Source organism: Paramormyrops kingsleyae, chromosome 19, assembly GCF_048594095.1.
Source record: "Paramormyrops kingsleyae isolate MSU_618 chromosome 19, PKINGS_0.4, whole genome shotgun sequence".
Classification (NCBI taxonomy): domain Eukaryota; kingdom Metazoa; phylum Chordata; class Actinopteri; order Osteoglossiformes; family Mormyridae; genus Paramormyrops; species Paramormyrops kingsleyae.
The window spans coordinates 13005119-13025416 of record NC_132815.1 but is presented as its reverse complement, the minus strand read 5'-3'; the positions used below and the strand labels follow the sequence as shown (position 1 = coordinate 13025416).

Below are 20298 nucleotides of genomic sequence, written 5' to 3'. Positions count from 1 at the left end.
TATTTAAAAATGTCATAGTAAATATTAATATCTCAGCTGCACCATTTAAATTTCCATTTAGAAGAAAAAGGAGAATATTTAAACAACTGCACTTATTTTTAATACTAAATTGTCCTGATTTGGTGTTTGTGCTCTGTGATTGGCTGGCATCCTAAGCAGGGTGTACCCCACCCCCATGACCCGGTCTAGGATAAGCAGTAGGAGGATGGATGGATGGATAGATGGATGGATGTCCTGTTTTGCTAGATAGAGAAGAAAGAGACCCAGTTTTATAACCCAATGGTTTCTGGTTAAAGCCTGTGGAGGGGTTTGCTGTGGTTCCCCTGACCAGGGTGGTCCAACATGAACCATCTGTCTCAACATGCTCTAATACTGTCAAAGCAAGTAAATGTACATTGAAGATGAAGAACTGTCATACTTATATGACAACTTTATAAGGCAACAGTGCCAAAAATATTCAAATATTTTTGAAGTGAAAATAAACTAAATGTTATATACTGAGTTGGGACATTTAATGACTGGATTTCATGGTGACTCTGTAGTTAATGTTTTCATCTTGAGCTTTAAGCTGCTTGGGGACAGAGATTTGTTGTGCTTGGTTTTAAAGCACAGAAAGGGGGGAAAAAACGGAGAAAGTAAGAAGAATTTGTTGAAAAACCCTCCAGTTTATGGTATCATGGTGTATGCTTAAGCACTGATCCCAGGTCAGTCGTCCAGAAGTTTGTCTTTTACTTATTAATTAACTGCAGGTTATACTGACTGAAATAAACGATTTCTCATCATTGCACCATGAAGTGCCATGTAAACAATTCAGGCTAGCTTATAAATCCATGAGTCACTTATTTCTGAAGTGGATATGTTTTAAAAATAGAATTCGGTGGCTTAAAGAAACTTTTAAAATCTATTTAAGTCAGAATGTGTACAATTTAGACATAGGCCACTAGAATATATAAAAAGAGCTTACGACTATAAGTCTCTGTAGACTGATTTATCGTGCTTGTGTCCAGCATTGATGTACACAAGTCCTATAATAATAGGTGAAGTTAAATATTGAAAATGTCAAAGGCTATTTAATTATTTATCAAAGTCAAACATGGGGATCCCGCACAGTCTCACCATCCGCACATGCACGTTAAAAATGCTGCAAGAGCTGCATTAATTTGCAATTACTCTCGAAGGCTGGGCGAGGCCTTTTCAGATGCCAGACTCACATTTGTGACAGATAAGCACACGGCACTCATTCACGGGGTTCTGTCCGTCCCACCTGCCTGGCGTCCTCCATCCAGCGGCTCCCCTGGTCATGCGCGACCGCGGTCAGGAGGCACGCGCTCTGCCCGAAGGCCCTCGCCAAGGGTTACGTGGCTGGCTTATCGCTGGATGTATTTTTAGCGGCTGAGAGGTAGGGATCCCAGCACCTCTCCCCGAGATAAAGGCCAGGCCAAAGTCCACGGGGCATGAGCACTGAGAGCAAACAGAGCTCTCCCGGGGCCAGGGAACCTGATAACACTCGGGCTCCCTAGTGACACGGCCCGGGCATGGCCCAGAATGCACCAGGCCACTCACACCCTGGCGGACAGCAGGTTCACATGTGCTTTTCTGGCACTCTAACGCTGATTGGGCTGAGACAACAAACTCGTGTCCCGGTTCAGTCTTCCTGTGTCCTCTGCTGGGTTTCGTTTCGGTACACAGCCACCCTGTCGCTATGCCAACGCCCCAAGCGCACATGCCTGATGTGTTATTTTTGAAAGCTTCTGAGGATCAATATGATCGGCTCTTTATTTTAAACCACAAATGCACCAAAAAAAAACTCTGAAATAAATGGCTTTGTTTTCTTCTTTTTGTGTTTTTTATTTGTAATTTAATTTGTTTCGATTGGCTGTAGCCCACCAGGAATCATCTCTCCTCTCCCATCTGACAGAAAGGCAGCCTAAGAAAGAGCATAAGTTTAGTTTTGCAGCTCGAGTCAGGAGACATGATAGGAGCATTAATATTCCTATTTTTTAAGGATGAGCACATGACACAAGAACTGTTTGAAACTTCTGGAACAATGGGTCTCCTCTGTCTCGCTTCTTATCTGTCTCTGGCCTTATCCAGGGCTGTCTCTGTTAGTGTAACCCCTCCAATACCCAGGAATCACACCCCTACTGCCCCAACCCCCCCACCCCCGGCAGCCCCCCCCAACTCCCCTCAGCGGACCCCGTTATCAGGCACACTGACGTCAGGCCCCCGGAGCGGAATGCTGGAGACGGCCCTGATAGCAAGCTTTCTGCTGTGGGAATGAGGTCACCCCACTGCCTCCACAGTGCCGCCATACTGGAGGCTCCCCCGCCCCCCTAAAAAAAAAGTGGGAGGTCATCATCACATGCAGTTTGCCAGGGTGGGTGCCATCAAACATGGGTCTTGGTGCACAGAGGCTGGTAAGGGACCTGATGCAAGATGAAAGAGTTTGGGTCATGCCTGTTTGGGACACGCCTTAAGCCCTTGCTAGTTAAAAGACTTTGGGATACATCTTAAACTCGCACTCTCCTATGACTGGGTCCTTCGGATGCATTATAGACAGGGATTGACATAACTAGTACGCAAGTAAGAATTCACCTTTAAAAGCGATACGTGCGGCAACTGATTAATGTAACAGCGCGAATGCGTACGTATTTTATGTGCATTTGCGCCGATATGACAAGAAATTACCGTGAATTTTAACCTCTATACCGCAAATGAAGTACGAATTAGCATATAAAGGTTGAAATGCACGATAATTTCTTGTCATATCGGCGAAAATGCACATAACATACGTACGTGTTTGCGCTGTTACAACAATCTACTTCCGCACGTATGCTTTTAATGCTGAATGCGTACTTGTGTACCAGTTATGTCAATCCCTTATTATAGACCACTGCGTTACTAAGTATTCCCACAGGACCATTCACTGAATAAGTGATATTTCACATACTTCCTGTTTGATATGAATAAAATCTTAATAAACCACAGACTAAAAAATGAATTATTAATTTAGTGTTTTGTGAAATTACTGTGGCAACTGCAGAACCATTCAATTGGAAATATAAACATTATAAATAAGTACATTAATAAAAGCAATAAGAAACCCACACTTCACTAATATAATGCTTATAAAAATCCCAGTAATATCATTGTTATTAACCATTGAACAACTAAACTGAATGCACTGTACCGTATATGTGATCTTCTTTCACAGCTGCAACACTATGAAAAACATTAATTTTGCTCTTATAGCTGCTATTTACACAGACAGTGCACTTGACCCTGAAAATGGCGTAACTCACACTGAAAGCTGCAAATGGGGAAGAATAGAGCCCAATACATGAACGACAATAAGGCACGTGACAAAATGCAGACGGAGGAATGAGGTGGATTGGACAAAAATATCTTCACTTTGCACATGGAAATAATTCTTAAAGATTTAATAAAAAAGGAATTTAAAGCCCCAATACTACACTTGGGGTGGAACAAGCAATTATTCTAGGTTCCCTCTTCCAGCTGTTTGTATTAAAACACTCATAGGCAGCTGCATCATACGGCAGGGAACTGGGTTCGAATTTGGCATCTGTAACATGGAAAATGCTACATTGCCAAACTGAGGATAGTGAGATGGCTAGTTGGGGATTCTCCATCCTGGACTTTATCACTTGATTGGGTGTCTGTCTGCATGTGGGCGGAGCCAATGGAGACCGCGAACTGCAGAGGTGATGTGGAACCGGAGCGGCTGATGGGGGGGGGCTCTCTCCCCTAACCCCCGCTGGCAGGCGCTCAACAGGGGCACATTCCAGCTTCTCCAGAATGGAGGGAATATAGGGGGGAAATTATTTTTAAATAAAACTGCCACAGAATTAAATATGGAAGGCTGATTGGTTCACTGCGCAAGGAAGTGCCGCATGGAGACGCGGTTATCTTTGTTTTGCTCAGCCACTATTTGATAAGGGGAGATTTGTAACAGTCGCACATACATCAGCTCTGACCTTTCACAGCACAGGAGGGCCGCCGCAAACGCACGGCCTTGAGATCCAGCCCGGCAGAAGGAGTTTTGTCTTTGAGGCTCTTGCTTCCGGCGCTCTCCTTCTTTCTCTGCACCTTTGTCAGCTGCTTACCTCCCTGCTGTGGCCTTGGGTGCAAATGGTAAGCAGGGGAAGGAGAGAGGGACAGTTTTCACCCGGTTCCACACTTTAATGCTCATATCAAGCATTAAAGACATATTTTCACTTTTAATCCTTATTATCAGACGCTACTGAGTGAGATCATGTCACAGACGCGTCACCAGGCTCCTGCGTCGTGGTATGTTTATTGCGCACTTACGTCACATTCTTTTGAGGTTTATTTCGTTGGCTTTTATAAAAAACGTGGACAAAACATAAACAGGGTGATCTTACGATAAAAAATAGAATATCTAGTATCTAGCTGTTCATGTTGGCCTGTGAATTATGTGTCATGAAATGTCAAATCAATATTACAGAAAAACTTTATACAAGTCAATCATGCAGTTTTAATAATCAGATATAAATAAGGACTTTTGCAGTCATGGTAAAACAAAAAAACTGCAGATTTGACACAAAGGCTATGCAACACTACTGTTTACTAAAAATCTTCTGTTCTTAAAATTTTAAGTTACCTTAGAAACTTCAGCCTGGTAATGTACACGTAGTACCACGTGAGGTTGGTAGCTACCAACATGCAATGAAACATTTTTATATAGTTACTACTTGATTCCACAGAACAAACGATGAGAAAAAGTTATAGAGTAACAAAAAAATATATACAATGTTATGTGTTTGCTTGAAATGTTCAGTACTCCCCTTGTTATTCAGTACCAGCTATTGAGAGGTGTCGGTAATCTAAAGCGAGGCTCACTTTAACCACTGCTGTAGACGCCACTGTTATGCCATTTGTCAGTTATTGTTCTAGATACAATATTTGTGGAGCGATTCTGTCGGCGCGTTGAAATATCGATCAGACGGCCGCAGCTGCACTAGAAGCACGGCACGTCGGATGGTATTTCCCCACCTCGTTTACAGATCGGATTTCAAGAGGAAGTTTCACTTCGTTTTGGTATATGATTCTGCAATTAAATATTAACCCGTATGATTTTTTTCAACACCGCAGGGAAACATTACTTGAAGAAACTTTAAGAAACTTGTTGGGTTTCTGTGGTGGCTTTGATATAACTAGCTATAAATGCCGAGGCAGCAAGACCGATCAGACTCCTCAAGATGTAAATGAGAGATAAAGGTAAAATAATACTATTAATTTATTACATGATCGACACGTTATGATTCGGGAGCAGAGTGCTGAGCTCTGAATCTTCAGAAAAATCACCACATATTTTAGAAAGTTAATTTGGGACACATATTCTCTGTTGGTATGCGAATGTTTTATACGTGTCTTAATTAAACGCGTCTGGTTAAACACACGCATAACTTTATTTATGAAATGTTGCTAATTACGGGCGGACGTCTGACACGCGGTCATTTGTTTAGGCAGAAACTACGCAGAGCCGCAACCCCGTCACCCCCAGGCCGACACGCGCGCCCGCGCCCAGCCGCTTTTCCTGCACTCACTGCCCTTAAGCACACGAACGCGCAGCACACGAACGGCGATAAGCTCCCTCTTCATTCATCTTTATAATTGACTGGGGGCATTACTTCTCATCGTCTGCAAAAAAAAACAAAAAAAAAAACAGAAACCTAGCACCCTACCAGAAAGGGGGCTGATATTGGGGATCGAGTGGGAAGCGCCCACGGACGGAGCGGGTTCAGAAAAAAAAAACACCGTCATGGTGGGAAATTGGGGAGAAACGGTTACAATCGGGAACTAGTCAGTTCCCACTATGTCCGCTGGCTGGAAGAAACCTGGGGGGGGGGGCGGTCACTTTGACCTTTAACCCCCTTAATAAGTATCTGTCATGTGAGGTACAGTGTGCAAGAGGTGGTTTTCCACTTATCTCAGCTAATTCTGAAGTGCCTTCTATACAGCATGCGGGAAATCTATAGCTTGGGGGGGATCCATCATCTCTTATCATTGTAAGTAAACATGACACACTGGACAAAATGTATCATGCTCCACTCACTATCTTTTGTAATGCATATCTTTAATGATAAAGTATGGCTCTGCAAGACAAACATCAGTGCTTATAGACATCTAATCCTCCACAGTCACATATGCATACAAAAATAATGTACATTAATGACATGGCTAATATCATATAGTGAATTAATTAAAGGTATATTTTATTTTTTCCACAGATTGTCATGTTTTCTTGTTTCAAAAGCTGTGGATCGTTCTGGGCGATGAGATCAAGTACACATGACCCCATAAACACCCAACGATTTTTTTTTTGACTCGCGTTTCCCACTGGACCCCACCTGCTGCATTGGTGATGTTCTCCTCAGCATCCAGGGGTCAGCCCGTGCCCCTTGACTTGTTACAACACCGAAGATAAGGTGGGTAAACAGCCAACGCTGTTTGCTCTGCTCTGGTCATGTGACCAGCGCTCCCCGGCAGGGTGACTTGGGTTCTGGTAGGTGGGGAATGGATGAGAGCTGTGTGGGCCAACAGGGGGGGGGGTGTACTTTCTAGCTTTTCAGCCAGACTGAGGTGGAGTAGAGGCACAGGTGCTGGCGGGAGGATGCGCACAGCGGCCGCTTCGCCCGGGAATTTCCTGTGTTCTCCTGTCCTCCCCTCAGCTGGCAGGCCTTGAAGTTCAGCTGAGGGGGGAGGATAACTGGAAGTCTTGGGGTGTTGTGTGTGTGTGGGGGGGGGTTGGCTTTTCTAAATACAAAAGCTAAACATGAAACTGCAGCCACATTAATTGCATAAACAAGTTAATGCTCTCTCTGTCCCTAGCGTGCATTGGGAAGATTCACAAAAATGACCAAACTCCCGCAGAAAGCCGGACCCTAATCCGGTCAGCAGCCTCGATGTGACCCTGACTTTCCATCCTTACATAACAGCATTAATGGCCACAGCAGAAGGTCTCGTCATCCGGACGGAGCAATCGGAGCAGCATCTTAAGCAGTGCCGGCTGCAGGCTCACATCGCGCTGAAGGTCGCTTTTGCCAGCAGATTAAAGTAGAAACTAAAATGGCTGCTTCTTTTCTGACCTCTGACCTTCCCTAGCATTCTTTGGAGTGTTAAAGGGACGAGACCAATGATGCACATCCCTCTCTGATTATCGACAAAGCTTCTTCATCCACATGAAAAAAGGCTTTAATTTGACCATGGAAATGGTTTTGAACTCAGCTGTCATGCTAGAATGGAATGGAATTTTAATACATTTTCGTGCTAATTCTAGTACAGGTTGAGTACTTGTTGGGTGCTTAAAATGTTGTTTTGTAATAAAACGATATCTGGCCAATCTTGCCCCATCCTCTTGTCTGGTCTGAGAGGGTTGCTTTCTAGCAGTGAGACCCTTAGCATTGTAGATTGAAGGGATGGAGTAAGTGGGGGAGGGGAACTGGGCTGAGCCCGACTTTGGCGGTGCCGCTGTTTATCTCTCTCACCGAAAGCCCCCCAGACCACCAGCGGAGGAGACATCCCTGAACTGGACCAGATCTTTTCACCTCTGATGCCTCTCCTAGCCGCCAGTCTCCCCTCGTCAGGGACACCTCTGCCGGGGCGACCGCTGATGCCGGAATCTCACACAGAACTCATGTCAGCTGTCCCTGGAACCCTGCTTATGTCATCTCCTAGATGCTCTGTCAGTGGTGGGGGGGGGGGGGGGGGTATGTGGATTAACTGACCTGCTTGTCAGTTGACTGCTTTATTTTGGCCTGAACATGCTGCAAAGTAAAACAGCACGTACAAATGATCAGGGTAGAAAAAAATGTTCATAGAAGTGACGTTCTTGTTACAAATACAATTTTCTCACTGAAACTGGGCTGTTGGTTGTGCAATTCAACTATTGTTGCACAAAAATATTAGCAGATGTGAATAACAAGCAGAATTTGTTTTAATGTTGTTTTCGATCAACTGGAGTGACGTACTTCATATTATCATTAATCTGCAGTCTAAGCTCCCGCATGTGATGTCTGTACGCAATTATTTTAAAGTTTTTCCGAGGCCGTCGGGAGTTCTCTACGCAGCGAGCTTATCTCCATCCACACAGACCTTGGGATTTAGCAAAATGATTCATGTAAAGATCGTGCGAAGCTTAAGACTCAGATGCCAAAGCGTCCTATGAGCCGTACATATCATTTCCTTCTAACTTTCCAAGTAATCATCAGAAAAAAATCCATAGTTTTATCACAATGGCTGCCAAAAACGGTAAGCTTCACTGTCTTATCTGCCTTTTACAAAAATAGTACTTTTTCAATTAAATTAAAGCAAATAAAGATGTTTCCAAACTAAAGGAGGCGTGGATGCCACTAAACCTTTCCTTTGTCTTTCTGTCAAGCCTCACGCTCGGCATCAGTGAAGGTTTGTCCGTCTGCGTAGCTTTGATCCCAAACCCTGCTGAATTCTCCCACTTATTGCTGGAAGAGAGCGAGCTTCACGTCACTTCAAAGAGTCTCACACGCACTTCCCACATTTCCCGAGCGGCATCTGCGTGACATCTTCCCGTTCCCTGGGGTCCCCGAGGCCGAGTCGGGCAGCACGGCCTCCTGACGGTGGGGGTGGCTGCGAGGCCCTGGCGACGACTACAAGGGAAGAAGGGGATATGAAGGTATGGGAGACTGATAGGGGAGCGGAGAAAGGGCGTGGACAGATCTGCGTTTCAGAAGAGAAAGTGAGATGATTACCAGAGCACTGTGGTCCTGCCAACACAAACCTTTCTCCCCGCGAACGTCTCTGAAATCCGGGATTCCTGTCTGACTGGAGGGGGGACATGCAGGCGCCACAGATATTCGTTAGACGGCTTATCTCTCCCCCCAGTGATAATGCTGGCAAAATAACAGCCAAGATACATAGTGGACAGGAACTGGTTAAAAGTTTTGGTAGGCCAATTTCTCCACCTTTCACAAGCGGCAAGATCTAGGTTCCCAAAACACGTTTCATCTCACATACTTAGCACTCAGATTGCCCTCCCGTTTTATCTTTAATTTCCTACTGAGAACAGTATTGCTGTGTGCCGTATTCCCCTTGAATTTAAAGGGCTTTGATTGATGGGTTCAGTTTCCACTGGAAAATCCACGTGGTTGTGATTACAGCACAATATAGACGTTGGGAACTCCTTTTAATGCCTATGGTATGGTATTCCCCCATATTTTCCCATTATATAATTAAACTTTAAGTATACCGCAATATTCATATACTGGATGAATTTAAGGATGTGAAATGTCATTCTGGCTTCCTCGAGTCTTGTTTGTTTAGTTGTGGAACTGTAGGCCATGACTATCCCGCTATTTTCAATGAATTAACACGAAGTAGATTGCTCAAAATCAACAAAAAAGTGTACACGAATTTTCTTTATATGTCACATGTGGTTAAGACACAATGCAGGACAATAAACCTGCAATTACAATACAGTGGTGATTTCTTCTCCTTTTGCGCTGCATTTTAAGTACATTGCAAAAACCAGCGATCATCCACACAACATTTTTCACGATGGTACTTCGCCATCTGTCGGAATATTGCGAAATAGTACAAAATTGAATTATTTCGTGGGAGAAGTCAATTAATTAATCATCCAGTCCCGAGTAAATGTGCATTTATTTATCAGGCATAAACCTCTCTAAGTTAAAAATATATTATTAGAATTGATGTTATTGTATGTGTTATGTAACAATTTTAAAATGTTCATTGGAAAACTACGGATTTGTCGTCACATCTAAGAATCACCATTTTTTAGCATAACGATCGAATTGTTCAAAAATCGCTTTAGTAATTCGTCATCTGAATATATGAATAAAATGGGTCAGTTAAATATACCTTATTAAATCTTAGAAAATACATTATCAACTAATATACGAGAATTTCAATATCCTTGTGCACTTTCGGAACTTAGAATTTCGATACCGTGGAAACACTCGTTAGATTGTAACCATATAAAGCAGCTCTGCAACAGTTACTTTATTTAATATTTTTGCTAAAATTACAGTTGTTAAAATATTAATAATTATTTTATTGTCGAAGAATCACCAATTATTTCTTAAATGTTTAATTCCTTAAATTGAAAATATAACAATAATTCCGCATATTGCATTTCCTGCAGAGAGGTATTTTCCACGTGCAGCTGCAGACTACCTTACGTCAGCATACCTTGAGAACTATGATTAGTAGCTGACTGGTGAACGTTTGTACAGATAAAAAAAAATTAATTGTGGTTTTCATCCTGAGCAAGAATTTGATAATGTTGAAAGCACCCCAGATTAAAATTTCTAAATTTAGCTTATTAAATGTCCGTTAGTCCACTAACTTGATTCATTTTAATTATAACTTCATTAAATTTGTGCAATTGACTTCGTCAAAGTATGTGTGTAAATAAGTTATTTGAAAAATATCGATCCTGACGACGATAAGTAGTTAGAAGATAGATGAATAAATTTTTGTTATTGCACTCATTAATTGATATTAGAACCTTTTATGTTGGCAGTTCGTACATTAGAAATTAAGCCGGGTAATTCAGGTGTTTTGAAATGACTGTAACCTACATTCGTAACATCGGGTACTACAATACCTACTCCCCCTCGCCATCACGCGCCAGGAAAGGATCTCCTCTTTAACATAAAGTTAGGCGATATCTACTTTTAACTGCGCACATATTATTTGTTAACTCATTTATATTTAGGATTATTTATTTAATACACAATATTTTGTTTTCAGGATGTTCTGTTCGTGCCCTTTTTATATTTGCTTGAAGTATGTGTAGTGTTTCTGAAATGTGATTGATTTGCACTATATGTTTGTATCTGTTCGCTTTATGTACCTTGCTGCTGTATACAGAAGAATTTCCCTCTGGGATACATAAGGGTAATTGATGAAGACGTGAACTGGCCCTTTAAGAGTGAAACGATGACGTCAGGCACAATAGCTGCTAAGCGGTATGCCCGTGGTCCCGGTCTGTCCCGCTGGCCGTGTTTACGGACGGCATCGATCATCGAGGGGACTCGGAAGATGCCCTCGCCGGGTCGTAGGGGATGCTGGACCGAGTGGTGCCAGGTCATCCTTTTCGGCGCATCGGTCCTCGTTATTCTGGCTGAGAGAACCGCAAGTAAGTGATACGAAGCTGCAGAAATGAACCCGCCAGTACCCGCGCATGTGAAAATGAATAACGTAATGGTACTCCGGTGTTTTTTTTAAATTTTTTACTACGCATACACATCTCGGACACTTTTTATTTATGTGATTTATTAGTGCGCTCTAATGGGTATAATTTACTTGGCATTAACTGTTTGTATTTGCTTGCATTTATTTATTGCAATCTGTGCAAAAGCGAAAAAATAATATACCGCATGTATAAAGCATATACGTGCATATATTTTGAATGTGTATAATTACATCTATTGTTGTTTTTGCATCGTAATCTGATCCGTTACTTATGTATGTTTCGTGGCTTGAGCGCCTTTTCAAAACGCCATTCGTGAATGGATGAAGGTGGGGGGGCGTTCCCTGCCGCTCCGTATACTGGCACGCTGGGGGCGCTGAGAACAACACAGGGTCTGTTAACTGGGCCGGTGAAGTGGGCATGCGCAGTAACCGGCTCCGGGGTAATACTACACCACTTTACCATCAGTAATGAAAGACAGACCTAGTTTAATACCGTCGATCAAAGGACTCTGCCTTTGGGTGTACTTTCCATCACAAGTGTGGAGAGCAGAACCGCGTCTTTCCGATGTATGCTTACCTTGTAGTGTTAACATACTATACGACCATCAAGGTTAAGAATTAAGTAATACACTAGTAAACAAAAGCAGCAGCACCTCCAAAGTTGGGGGGCTCGGATTTCTTCACAGATCACAGAATGTGGTATCCCATAGAACTAAAACAAGGAACATTACTTCAAGTCTTCATCTGCTCTTCATTCATTGGATAAAACCAAAATTAGATTTCACTTCAGATAACTTGTAAACATTCATAAAACATGTGAAAACCCCTAGAATACTTGTAGACCACATTACTAGTAAAATAAACTCACTATATTACAGTGATGCAACATTTTTTGTACTAGAATATTGTAAACGGAAAGGTTGTTTTGGATTTCAGAAAGTGCTGCTTTTTTTTAGCTTCTCATTGTACGAGCCTCGGTTCTGACGGCTTAATTGTGTCTCTTTTTATTAACCAGTTGCCTACTGTTTGGTGTACTACCTGTGGTTCGGGCACACGCTCTGGGCAGCCCTGACTCTGACTCTGGCCTTGCCGGGGTCCATCGTGCAGTTGCTCAGCTTCCTGTGGTACCATGCGGACAGCGACCGCCACAGGTGTCTCCTGGCCCTCGTCCACCTGTTGCACTTGGGCATCTACAAAAGGTTGGCACAACCGACACCATTGTCACCGTTTTATGACATTTCCTTGGCCGTGAGGACGGGTGGTACGTGGAACAGTCTATAATTTCACCATTATCACTGATAGTAGTAGAGTTTGCTGTTATTAAATGTACAGAGACTGACACAGAAAAAAAAACATTATTGTTAGAAAACTCTTGTTGGTCTTGTTTTGTTGCCTAGGAGATATTTCACTTGGTTTTGAACAAGTGAGATATTTTACTGGTGAGAGAGCCAGGTCTGGGACTGATTGCTGGGTTCATGTAGTTTCTAAGGAGAGGAGGAAGAGTGGTGTAAGGCTACTTTTCGCCCATTAGTGGGGCAGGTCACAGAAACTGCTAGTTGCACCAGAGACATGTGGTAATAGCTGCTGCCCTCTGCTGGCAGATTTGGGGACTGCATATCATCAGTATGGCACATGCAGAGGTCAACAGGCGAGCTGGGGGCTGCAGTGATGCAACAGGCTGACGTTTCCGCACTCCGCCTGCTGGAGGCGCTGTTGTTCACCCTCCCGCAGACCATTCTGCATACGTACATCCTTGTCACCTCTGACGTCGGCCTGATCTCACCAGGTAAGGGATGAAACTTCATCTGTTAATCTTATGATATCTGCACTTAACAGTTTTACTTTTATCTGTTGCCTTTCCATTCAAAAGAAGATGAGATGAGTTTCTCTGAAATAGCCATGTTAAGCTTTGACTTATAGAGCTGACTCAGCTTGTAAACATAATCACAGTTTTTAATTAAGCTCTGTGACCAGAGCAGCCCCCAGCTGAAGGATTTACATTTTTATCAGCTGCTTTTATCCAAAGTGACTTAGAATTGTGAAAACTGGGTCAGCCAGTCCTTGGAGCAATTGGGGGTTAAGAGTCCAGCTCAGGGCCCAAGAGTGAAACCACTCTGGGGACTTTAGGATCTGAACTGGTGTCCTTCCCCTTATGGGCCCTGTAAGAGGCCTAGCCCACTGGGCCACACGCTGTCCCGAGGATGTCTTTATGGGACTGTGTCCTTCCCCTTATGGGCCCTGTAAGAGGCCTAGCCCACTGGGCCACACGCTGTCCCGGGGACGTCTTTATGGGAATGTGTCCTTCCCCTTATGAGCCCTGTAAGAGGCCTAGCCCACTGGGCCACACGCTGTCCCGAGGACGTGTTTATGGGACTGTGTCCTTCTCCTTATGGGCCCTGTAAGAGGCCTAGCCCACTGGGCCACACGCTGTCCCGGGGACGTCTTTATGGGAATGTGTCCTTCCCCTTATGAGCCCTGTAAGAGGCCTAGCCCACTGGGCCACACGCTGTCCCGAGGACATCTTTATGGGACTGTGTCCTTCCCCTTATGGGCCCTGTAAGAGGCCTAGCCCACTGGGCCACACTCTGTCCCGAGGACGTCTTTATGGGACTGTGTCCTTCTCCTTATGGGACCTGTAAGAGGCCTAGCCCACTGGGCCACACGCTGTCCCGAGGACATCTTTATGGGACTGTGTCCTTCCCCTTATGGGCCCTGTAAGAGGCCTAGCCCACTGGGCCACACGCTGTCCCGAGGACGTCTTTATGGGAATGTGTCCTTCTCCCCCCAGTGGCGCTGTGCTGTGGCCTCTGCCTGCTGTCCTTGTCATGGGCGCTGGTCCTCTACAGCCGGGCGTGCTGCCTGATCCGGCCGGGGCACCTGGCCATGCCGCCCGCCGCCCTGCTGTGCCAGCTGCTCTGGAGGGTCTGCATGCTGGGCAGCAGGATCGCCAGCCTCGTGGTCTTCGCACGCATCTTCCACTGGTGGGCCTTCGGAGTAGCAGGTGCGCTGGGTCCAAACACAGGTTATAGCTGTTTAGCACCTTAGCCTGCGCTGGCAACAGAGTGCCACTTAATGATGGGTGGTGGCTCGTCACACACAGGTTGGCGTTTCAGGTACCCGTCAGCAAGGCTGTAAACATACACACTGTAAAATGCACAGCTGTATTAAATGGAGTAAACATTGCAAATGACTCTAGATAAATATGATTGAATGTAAATGTTTGTAGCTGTGAGGCTCTTTCCAGTCGCTGTGTCAGCAATTTGTGCTGAATCAGTGGAGCACAACTCCCCATCTTCTGCACAGCAAGGGATCAAGATTCCAGTTTTGCATGCACACACACACACACACGCATGTATGCACGCGCATGCACACACGGGCTTGTATTTATATCTTGGTGGGGACTCTAATCCCAACATGACTACCTTAACCCCTACCCAGCCCTAACCTTAACCATAAGTAACCAAACAAAATACAAGACTTTTGGCAGTTTTAGTTTTTTGATTGCATTCACACCTGAAAAATGGTCCCCACAAAATCAAAATAACAGGTTTGTATTACATTGTGGGGTACATTTGGTCCCCGCAATATAATTTAACCCTAATCTACACGCACGTACACACACACACACACACTCTCTTTATACCTCCTCTCTGCACTGTACTGCCTGACCAGTAGCGAGTGAACATCTTCTCTGGCCCCTCCCTCCCCCACCCATCTCAAGGTTTTCATTGGCTGACGGCCTCCTTCTGGCTCGTCTCGCAACAAGCGGACATCTGTGCCAAGCCGTGGCACTGGCGTCTTTTCAACTGTACCCTGGGGGCAGTGCATGTCTTCTTCTTCCTCAACGTGAAGGATGGGCCCTCCAGGTTTCGCATGACAGGCTTTTATTTGGTAGGCCTCCCCCCCCCTGCCTCCAGGCTCACATTCTCCCCAGGTTCACCCTGTGGAACAGCACAGTTCCCAGTAGTGCTAAAACAAAGCCATTTGCTTCCAGTTATTTGTTTAGCTGATAAAGTACATCTAACACAATTAATGTTTTTTCTAAATATACAAAACATTGCTGAACAAGCACAATTAATGAAGCATAAGCGATGCTGCTACAGGTAACCCAACAGCGCATGTAGCAGGGAACGCCAGGCAAAATTAACACAGCATGTCCTGGAAGAGGCTTTTAAGATGGGCCAGTGAAGTCTGAAGATGTCTGTATGTGGGCAGCTCAGACTAAGCGAATCTCTCATATTAACCTTCCCTTTGAAGTAGTGGGCTTTGCTGTAGTGTGTCACGGCAGGCAGCATGCTGGGAAACTGAGTCCTCCCCTCCACCTGTTGCAGGTCATGTTGCTGGAAAATGCGACCCTTGTGCTTGCCGCTTCTGACTTCCTGAATGGTGCATCATGGGAAAGCTTGAGCATCCCCACCGCGGTGATGTGCAGTTTCCTCCTGGGTAGGGCATGAGTTGATGTTTAATAACATGACTGTGGGTAAATCAGGGATGATGGATGGTGTCAGGTGCTGTACATGAAGGTAGGAGATGGAATCAAATATAGCTGTTCTTCTGCCCAATACTATCAAACTTCATGTGTAGGTGAGAACCAATTTGGGATTGGTGGGTGCTGTTTAACAAAGGATGGTTTGCCTTTCTTCTTGTTGGTTATTTTATGGGTTGAATCAGGCAGCAGCTAAGCCACCATCGTAATTTCTTCCATGGCTGCTGGATAATTATGGGATCCAGGGATTCAAGGATCATTTTCCAGAAAATGTAACCGCTAGATGGGGGTAGTTTTCTGCAACTTGGAATGAAAATGTTACCACAAGCGCACGCATGTTTTCCTGAGCGATTTCCAACCCAAGTGCCACCTGGCCTCCAGCTCACGTGGGTTTAAACCTTTTTCAGAGTTTTCTGCTCCTCCATGGACTATAATTATGTCCAGATTAGATTTTTAAAAAACTATCCTATCGGGTCCATCACTGATCTCGCATTCTGTCTCCCCCTCGCAGGGATGGCCTCAGTGATTCTGTATTACCGCTTCCTACACCCGAAATCCACCGAGATATGCCAAAGATTCGGTCAGGGCCATGTTAGCAGGGCGTGTTTGGAGAGAGAGGAGTCGTCCTATTCGATGGGGGACAAGGGCCTGCCCATCTCCACCATTCAGGCACACAGCGGCTTTACGTTCACTGGGTCGCTGCCGGAGCGTCCGGCGAGCAGAGGTCCCATCCCTGGAGGCCGACATGGGCACCACCACTGGCTGCTGATCCGCCTGGCGCTGAAGACTGGAGATGTAGGCCGGATCGACCTGGCCTACGGCAGCGGCGGCCTGCTCGGCATGCTGGACGCGAGGCAGCGCATTCCAGACATCAAGGCGGTGGTGGTGGCCACGACGCCGGATTTGGAGCAGAAGTGTGGCATGGCGCCCCTCTCGGACATGAAGGAGGACTTCCACAGCGCGAGCGAAGCGGCATCGACTGACGCGACCCAGGAGGACGGCGAGAGCCTGGAGATGGAAAGCCCCCTAGGGTCGCCCGTGTCCGAATTCAAGAGGAGCTCCCCCGAAGGTAAGTCAGGACTGGGAGGGAGCCCCGAGGTCAACTTCTGCCCGACAGAGTCCAGCTCCACGCTCTACTTTAGCGCTGAGCCCCAGTCTCCCAGCAGCGCCAGCAACACTGGGCTGGACAGGGAGCCGGCTGTGCAGATCCTATCAGAACTGAGCCCTATCTCAGGTGAGGCCGGCCCGTCACGCAGTACCAGGGGCCTGCTGGGAAGGGTGGAGCCCTGCTACACATCCACGCCGAAACTAGACTCAGCACCTCAGGAGTCCGCAGGCGGCCATCTTGCAGGCTCCAGGAGGTTGTTCGTGTCGTCCAGGAAAAAATGAGGACCTGATGTTTTAAACACGTCGAGAAAAAAACCAAAACGTTGAAAGTTAAAGTTGTATAAGCACAAATGCTCTGCGCGTACGAAACAATGCCTTTGTCTGGAGAGAATCAGGGACCTTCTTTGGATTTACAAACAAAGTTGTCCGACAGACACTCCTGAAATGTGGCCAGTGTACATTTCAACACTCAAATTGTGGACGAGATCTTTTAGTGTCACTATTTAAAATGTCCTAGCTATATTGAATTTGTCTTTATTTTCATTTGCCTTTATATATCATTTTATGTAGGATTTAATATATATTTTATTCATTTAATGGTACAAATATTTAAGCTTACAATAATAATAATAATAGTAAATTTTATTTCTAATGACATCTCTCGTACCAAATGCGCTAAACTGTAAAATAACCAGTTAAAACAAAGTGAGACTGTTAGTAGAAGTAAAATAGCCATAAGATTAAGGAGGTGATGAAACAGAAACCAGAGGGAAAAAATAGAGGCTAGAAGCAATAGGTAGAAGGAAAAAAGGTATAAGTAATATATATATATATATATATATATATAATAATAGTATAAATAAATAAATAAATAGATAGGTAAATAAAAATAAACTGTAGTGGAAAAAGGAAAACAGACAAGACTAAGCAAGCCAGCCTAAATAGGTGAGCCTTCAGTATGCATATACTCATTGGAAGGAAAACTATTTAAATGTACAAATTGGGTTTTTTGTATTGTAATTCTCTTAATTTTTCTTTTACCTTTTGGTTTTTCATATTTTGTAAATGCTTTGTAATCCTGTATGGCATCCAGACTCTTGAAGGGGCAGAATCTGCTGTGATTGTTTTTCTGATACTGATATTTTTGTGAAGTTCATTTTGCGCCGTTTACGGATGGCCCCGCGGCGCAGTGGATAGCGCTGTTGTGCCCAGGGTTCGAATTCCACCCTTGTCCTCTCTGTGGGGAGTCTGCATGCCCTCCCCCCTTTTTCCTCAGCCCAAAGACATGCAGGAAATCACTAAATCTCTAAAGTTTCTAAATTGCCTCTAGCATATGCATGCATGTGCCCTGCGATGGACTGCCATCCCATCCAGGGTTGACCCCAGCCTTGTGCCCTATGTTGCCTAGGATAGACTCCAAGATGCCGTGTAACCCAGCTCAGGATAATCAGTTAGAAGATGGATTATCTTTTCTTAAAATGTTTTTTCCTTTTCCCCTTTAAGAGATGAAAGCTAATGTATCCATGTAAGAATGACTGGAGCTTCTACAGTATGGTAATAATATAGCAGTATTAATCATTACTGTTTTACAGAGCTCAGATATTTGCATGGATTTTAAATCTTCGTTTCACAATAGTTAATTAGGCAATAAAGAGTGGGGAGAGGGTTTCATTCTACAGTGCGGTAGGTGAGGAGTGTCCAGCCCGACTACCGTGGGAGTGTCACACTCCTTACTCACGTGGACCCGAGTCGTCGCTGTCGTCACCGTCAAAAACGTTTCAAGCCATAAGGTCTCAAGTCGCATTCAGCAGGACAAGCTAGCGTGTCCCTCGCTGGTGGGACTGGGGAAGCCCGTCAACATCTGAACTTTTTAAGGATTTTTAAGAGATTGTGCTTTTTTATGAATTTGAAAGACTCCCTCTTTATACGGTTAATTTTATATTAATGAACGATTCTCTTATTGACAATGAAGGCCATGTGTGAAAAGGTACAGATTTCTTTGGTCAGAAATACAGGCACAAACTGACCACTTGGTCTAAATATGGTTACACTTTTCCATAAAGTTAATGGTATTATTGCTGCATTATTTTAAGGGAAGGTATGAATTTTGCAGCAAAAAATTGATATGCATTTATTATTTTTATTGATGGATAAAGTCTCAAATCCATGTTAGTTGGATAAAATATTCGGAAACTAATTTATATATTTAATTATAATTAATTTGTTCCCTAGCTCTTATGTTTTAATTTTGTATTTGAGTTTCTGTGACATGTTCTGATGCATATATTTATATCCTACTTGATAGGCATACTTTCAGTATGCATACATACCTTTGTTATATTCATATCAGTTTTTTCTGTATAATTTTGAACAGAATAGTTTTCTTGATGTGTTTGTGATTTTCAGTCTACGGTATCTTTATATCCATTGAATATTAGCAATAATATTTCATTTTAAGGTATCTGCCACATATTGGAAAGAAAGATTGTTGCTTTGTATTTTTATATAATTTGTATGATGTTTTAATCATTCGTGCAGATTTTCTTTTTTGATTTTTTTCTTGTGACCAATGTGACCTGTACTGATGGTTATAAACTGTGGTTTTATTTCATAGGAAAAGCGGCTGGGCATTGCTAATCATCAATCCATGATCTACTGGTAAAGATTATTTACCAGAAGCTGAATAAGCCTTATGCAATAACAGATTGCAGGTGCTATAATTAAAGTGAGCTGGCTGACATTACTCAGTTACTGTGACTTTTGTTAAAAATAAATTGTATCCTCTAAAACACATCTACTGGTCTTTTGCTGTCTATTAAATTATTATCATCACCTACAAAAGGTCTAAATGACTTAAATTCTGTTTGCTACATATTTATGACATGATCATGATAAATGATAAATGCTTTATTTGCCATTTGCCCAAATACAGGTACATTGGAATCCTTCTCTTTGCAGACCCATGTTGTTCTTCAAAGCTTGGGGGTCACAGCGCAGGGTCAGCCAAGGTGTGGGGCCCCTGTAGCTGGGGGTTAGGGGCCTTGCTCAAGGGCCCACAGACATGTGACTGTTCTGCTGAAGCCAGGGCTTGAACTGACAATTATTATTTAGTACCAATTATTTGATCTTTTTATATGTTGAAATGCAATATGCCTATATGTAACTTACTCAATCTGCTAGAAAATGTATGAATCAACCTCAGATAGATAGATAGATACATAGAAAGTTGTTTTTTTTATTAATCCCGAAGGAAATTTAGGCATCCATTAACTCAAAAAAAAAAATTAAATACAATGGTAGAGACAATAACACACATAGTAACAGAATAAAACACAAGGACTGCAGATGTAGAGGGTGGAGAGGTTGATGTTAACTCTACATTCCAGTGCTTATGTTCTTGAGGTGAGTCTGGGGCCTGATTGTTTTCAAATCCGCATGTGCGCTTTACTACTTGTACACACTTCAGAGGA

At 43.8% G+C, this 20298-nt stretch overlaps 1 protein-coding gene and 1 long non-coding RNA gene across 2 annotated transcripts; both read left to right on the top strand.

The window, feature by feature from the left end:
* The first annotated feature begins 3969 nt into the window (after window positions 1–3969).
* LOC140581134 (uncharacterized) lies at window positions 3970–7375 on the top strand. Its single transcript, XR_011984169.1, has 4 exons — window positions 3970–4152; window positions 5134–5259; window positions 6273–6470; window positions 6874–7375. It is a non-coding gene; the product is annotated as an uncharacterized lncRNA (long non-coding RNA).
* Window positions 7376–10995: 3620 nt separating this feature from the next.
* On the top strand, window positions 10996–19612 carry xkr5a (XK related 5a). The gene is made up of 7 exons (XM_023806888.2): window positions 10996–11179; window positions 12251–12434; window positions 12837–13021; window positions 14024–14236; window positions 14957–15126; window positions 15567–15678; window positions 16233–19612. The coding sequence occupies exons 1-7, from the start codon at window positions 11083–11085 to the stop codon at window positions 17108–17110; spliced, it is 1839 nt and encodes a 612-aa protein (XP_023662656.2). The 5' UTR covers window positions 10996–11082; the 3' UTR covers window positions 17111–19612.
* The last annotated feature ends 686 nt before the right edge of the window (window positions 19613–20298 follow it).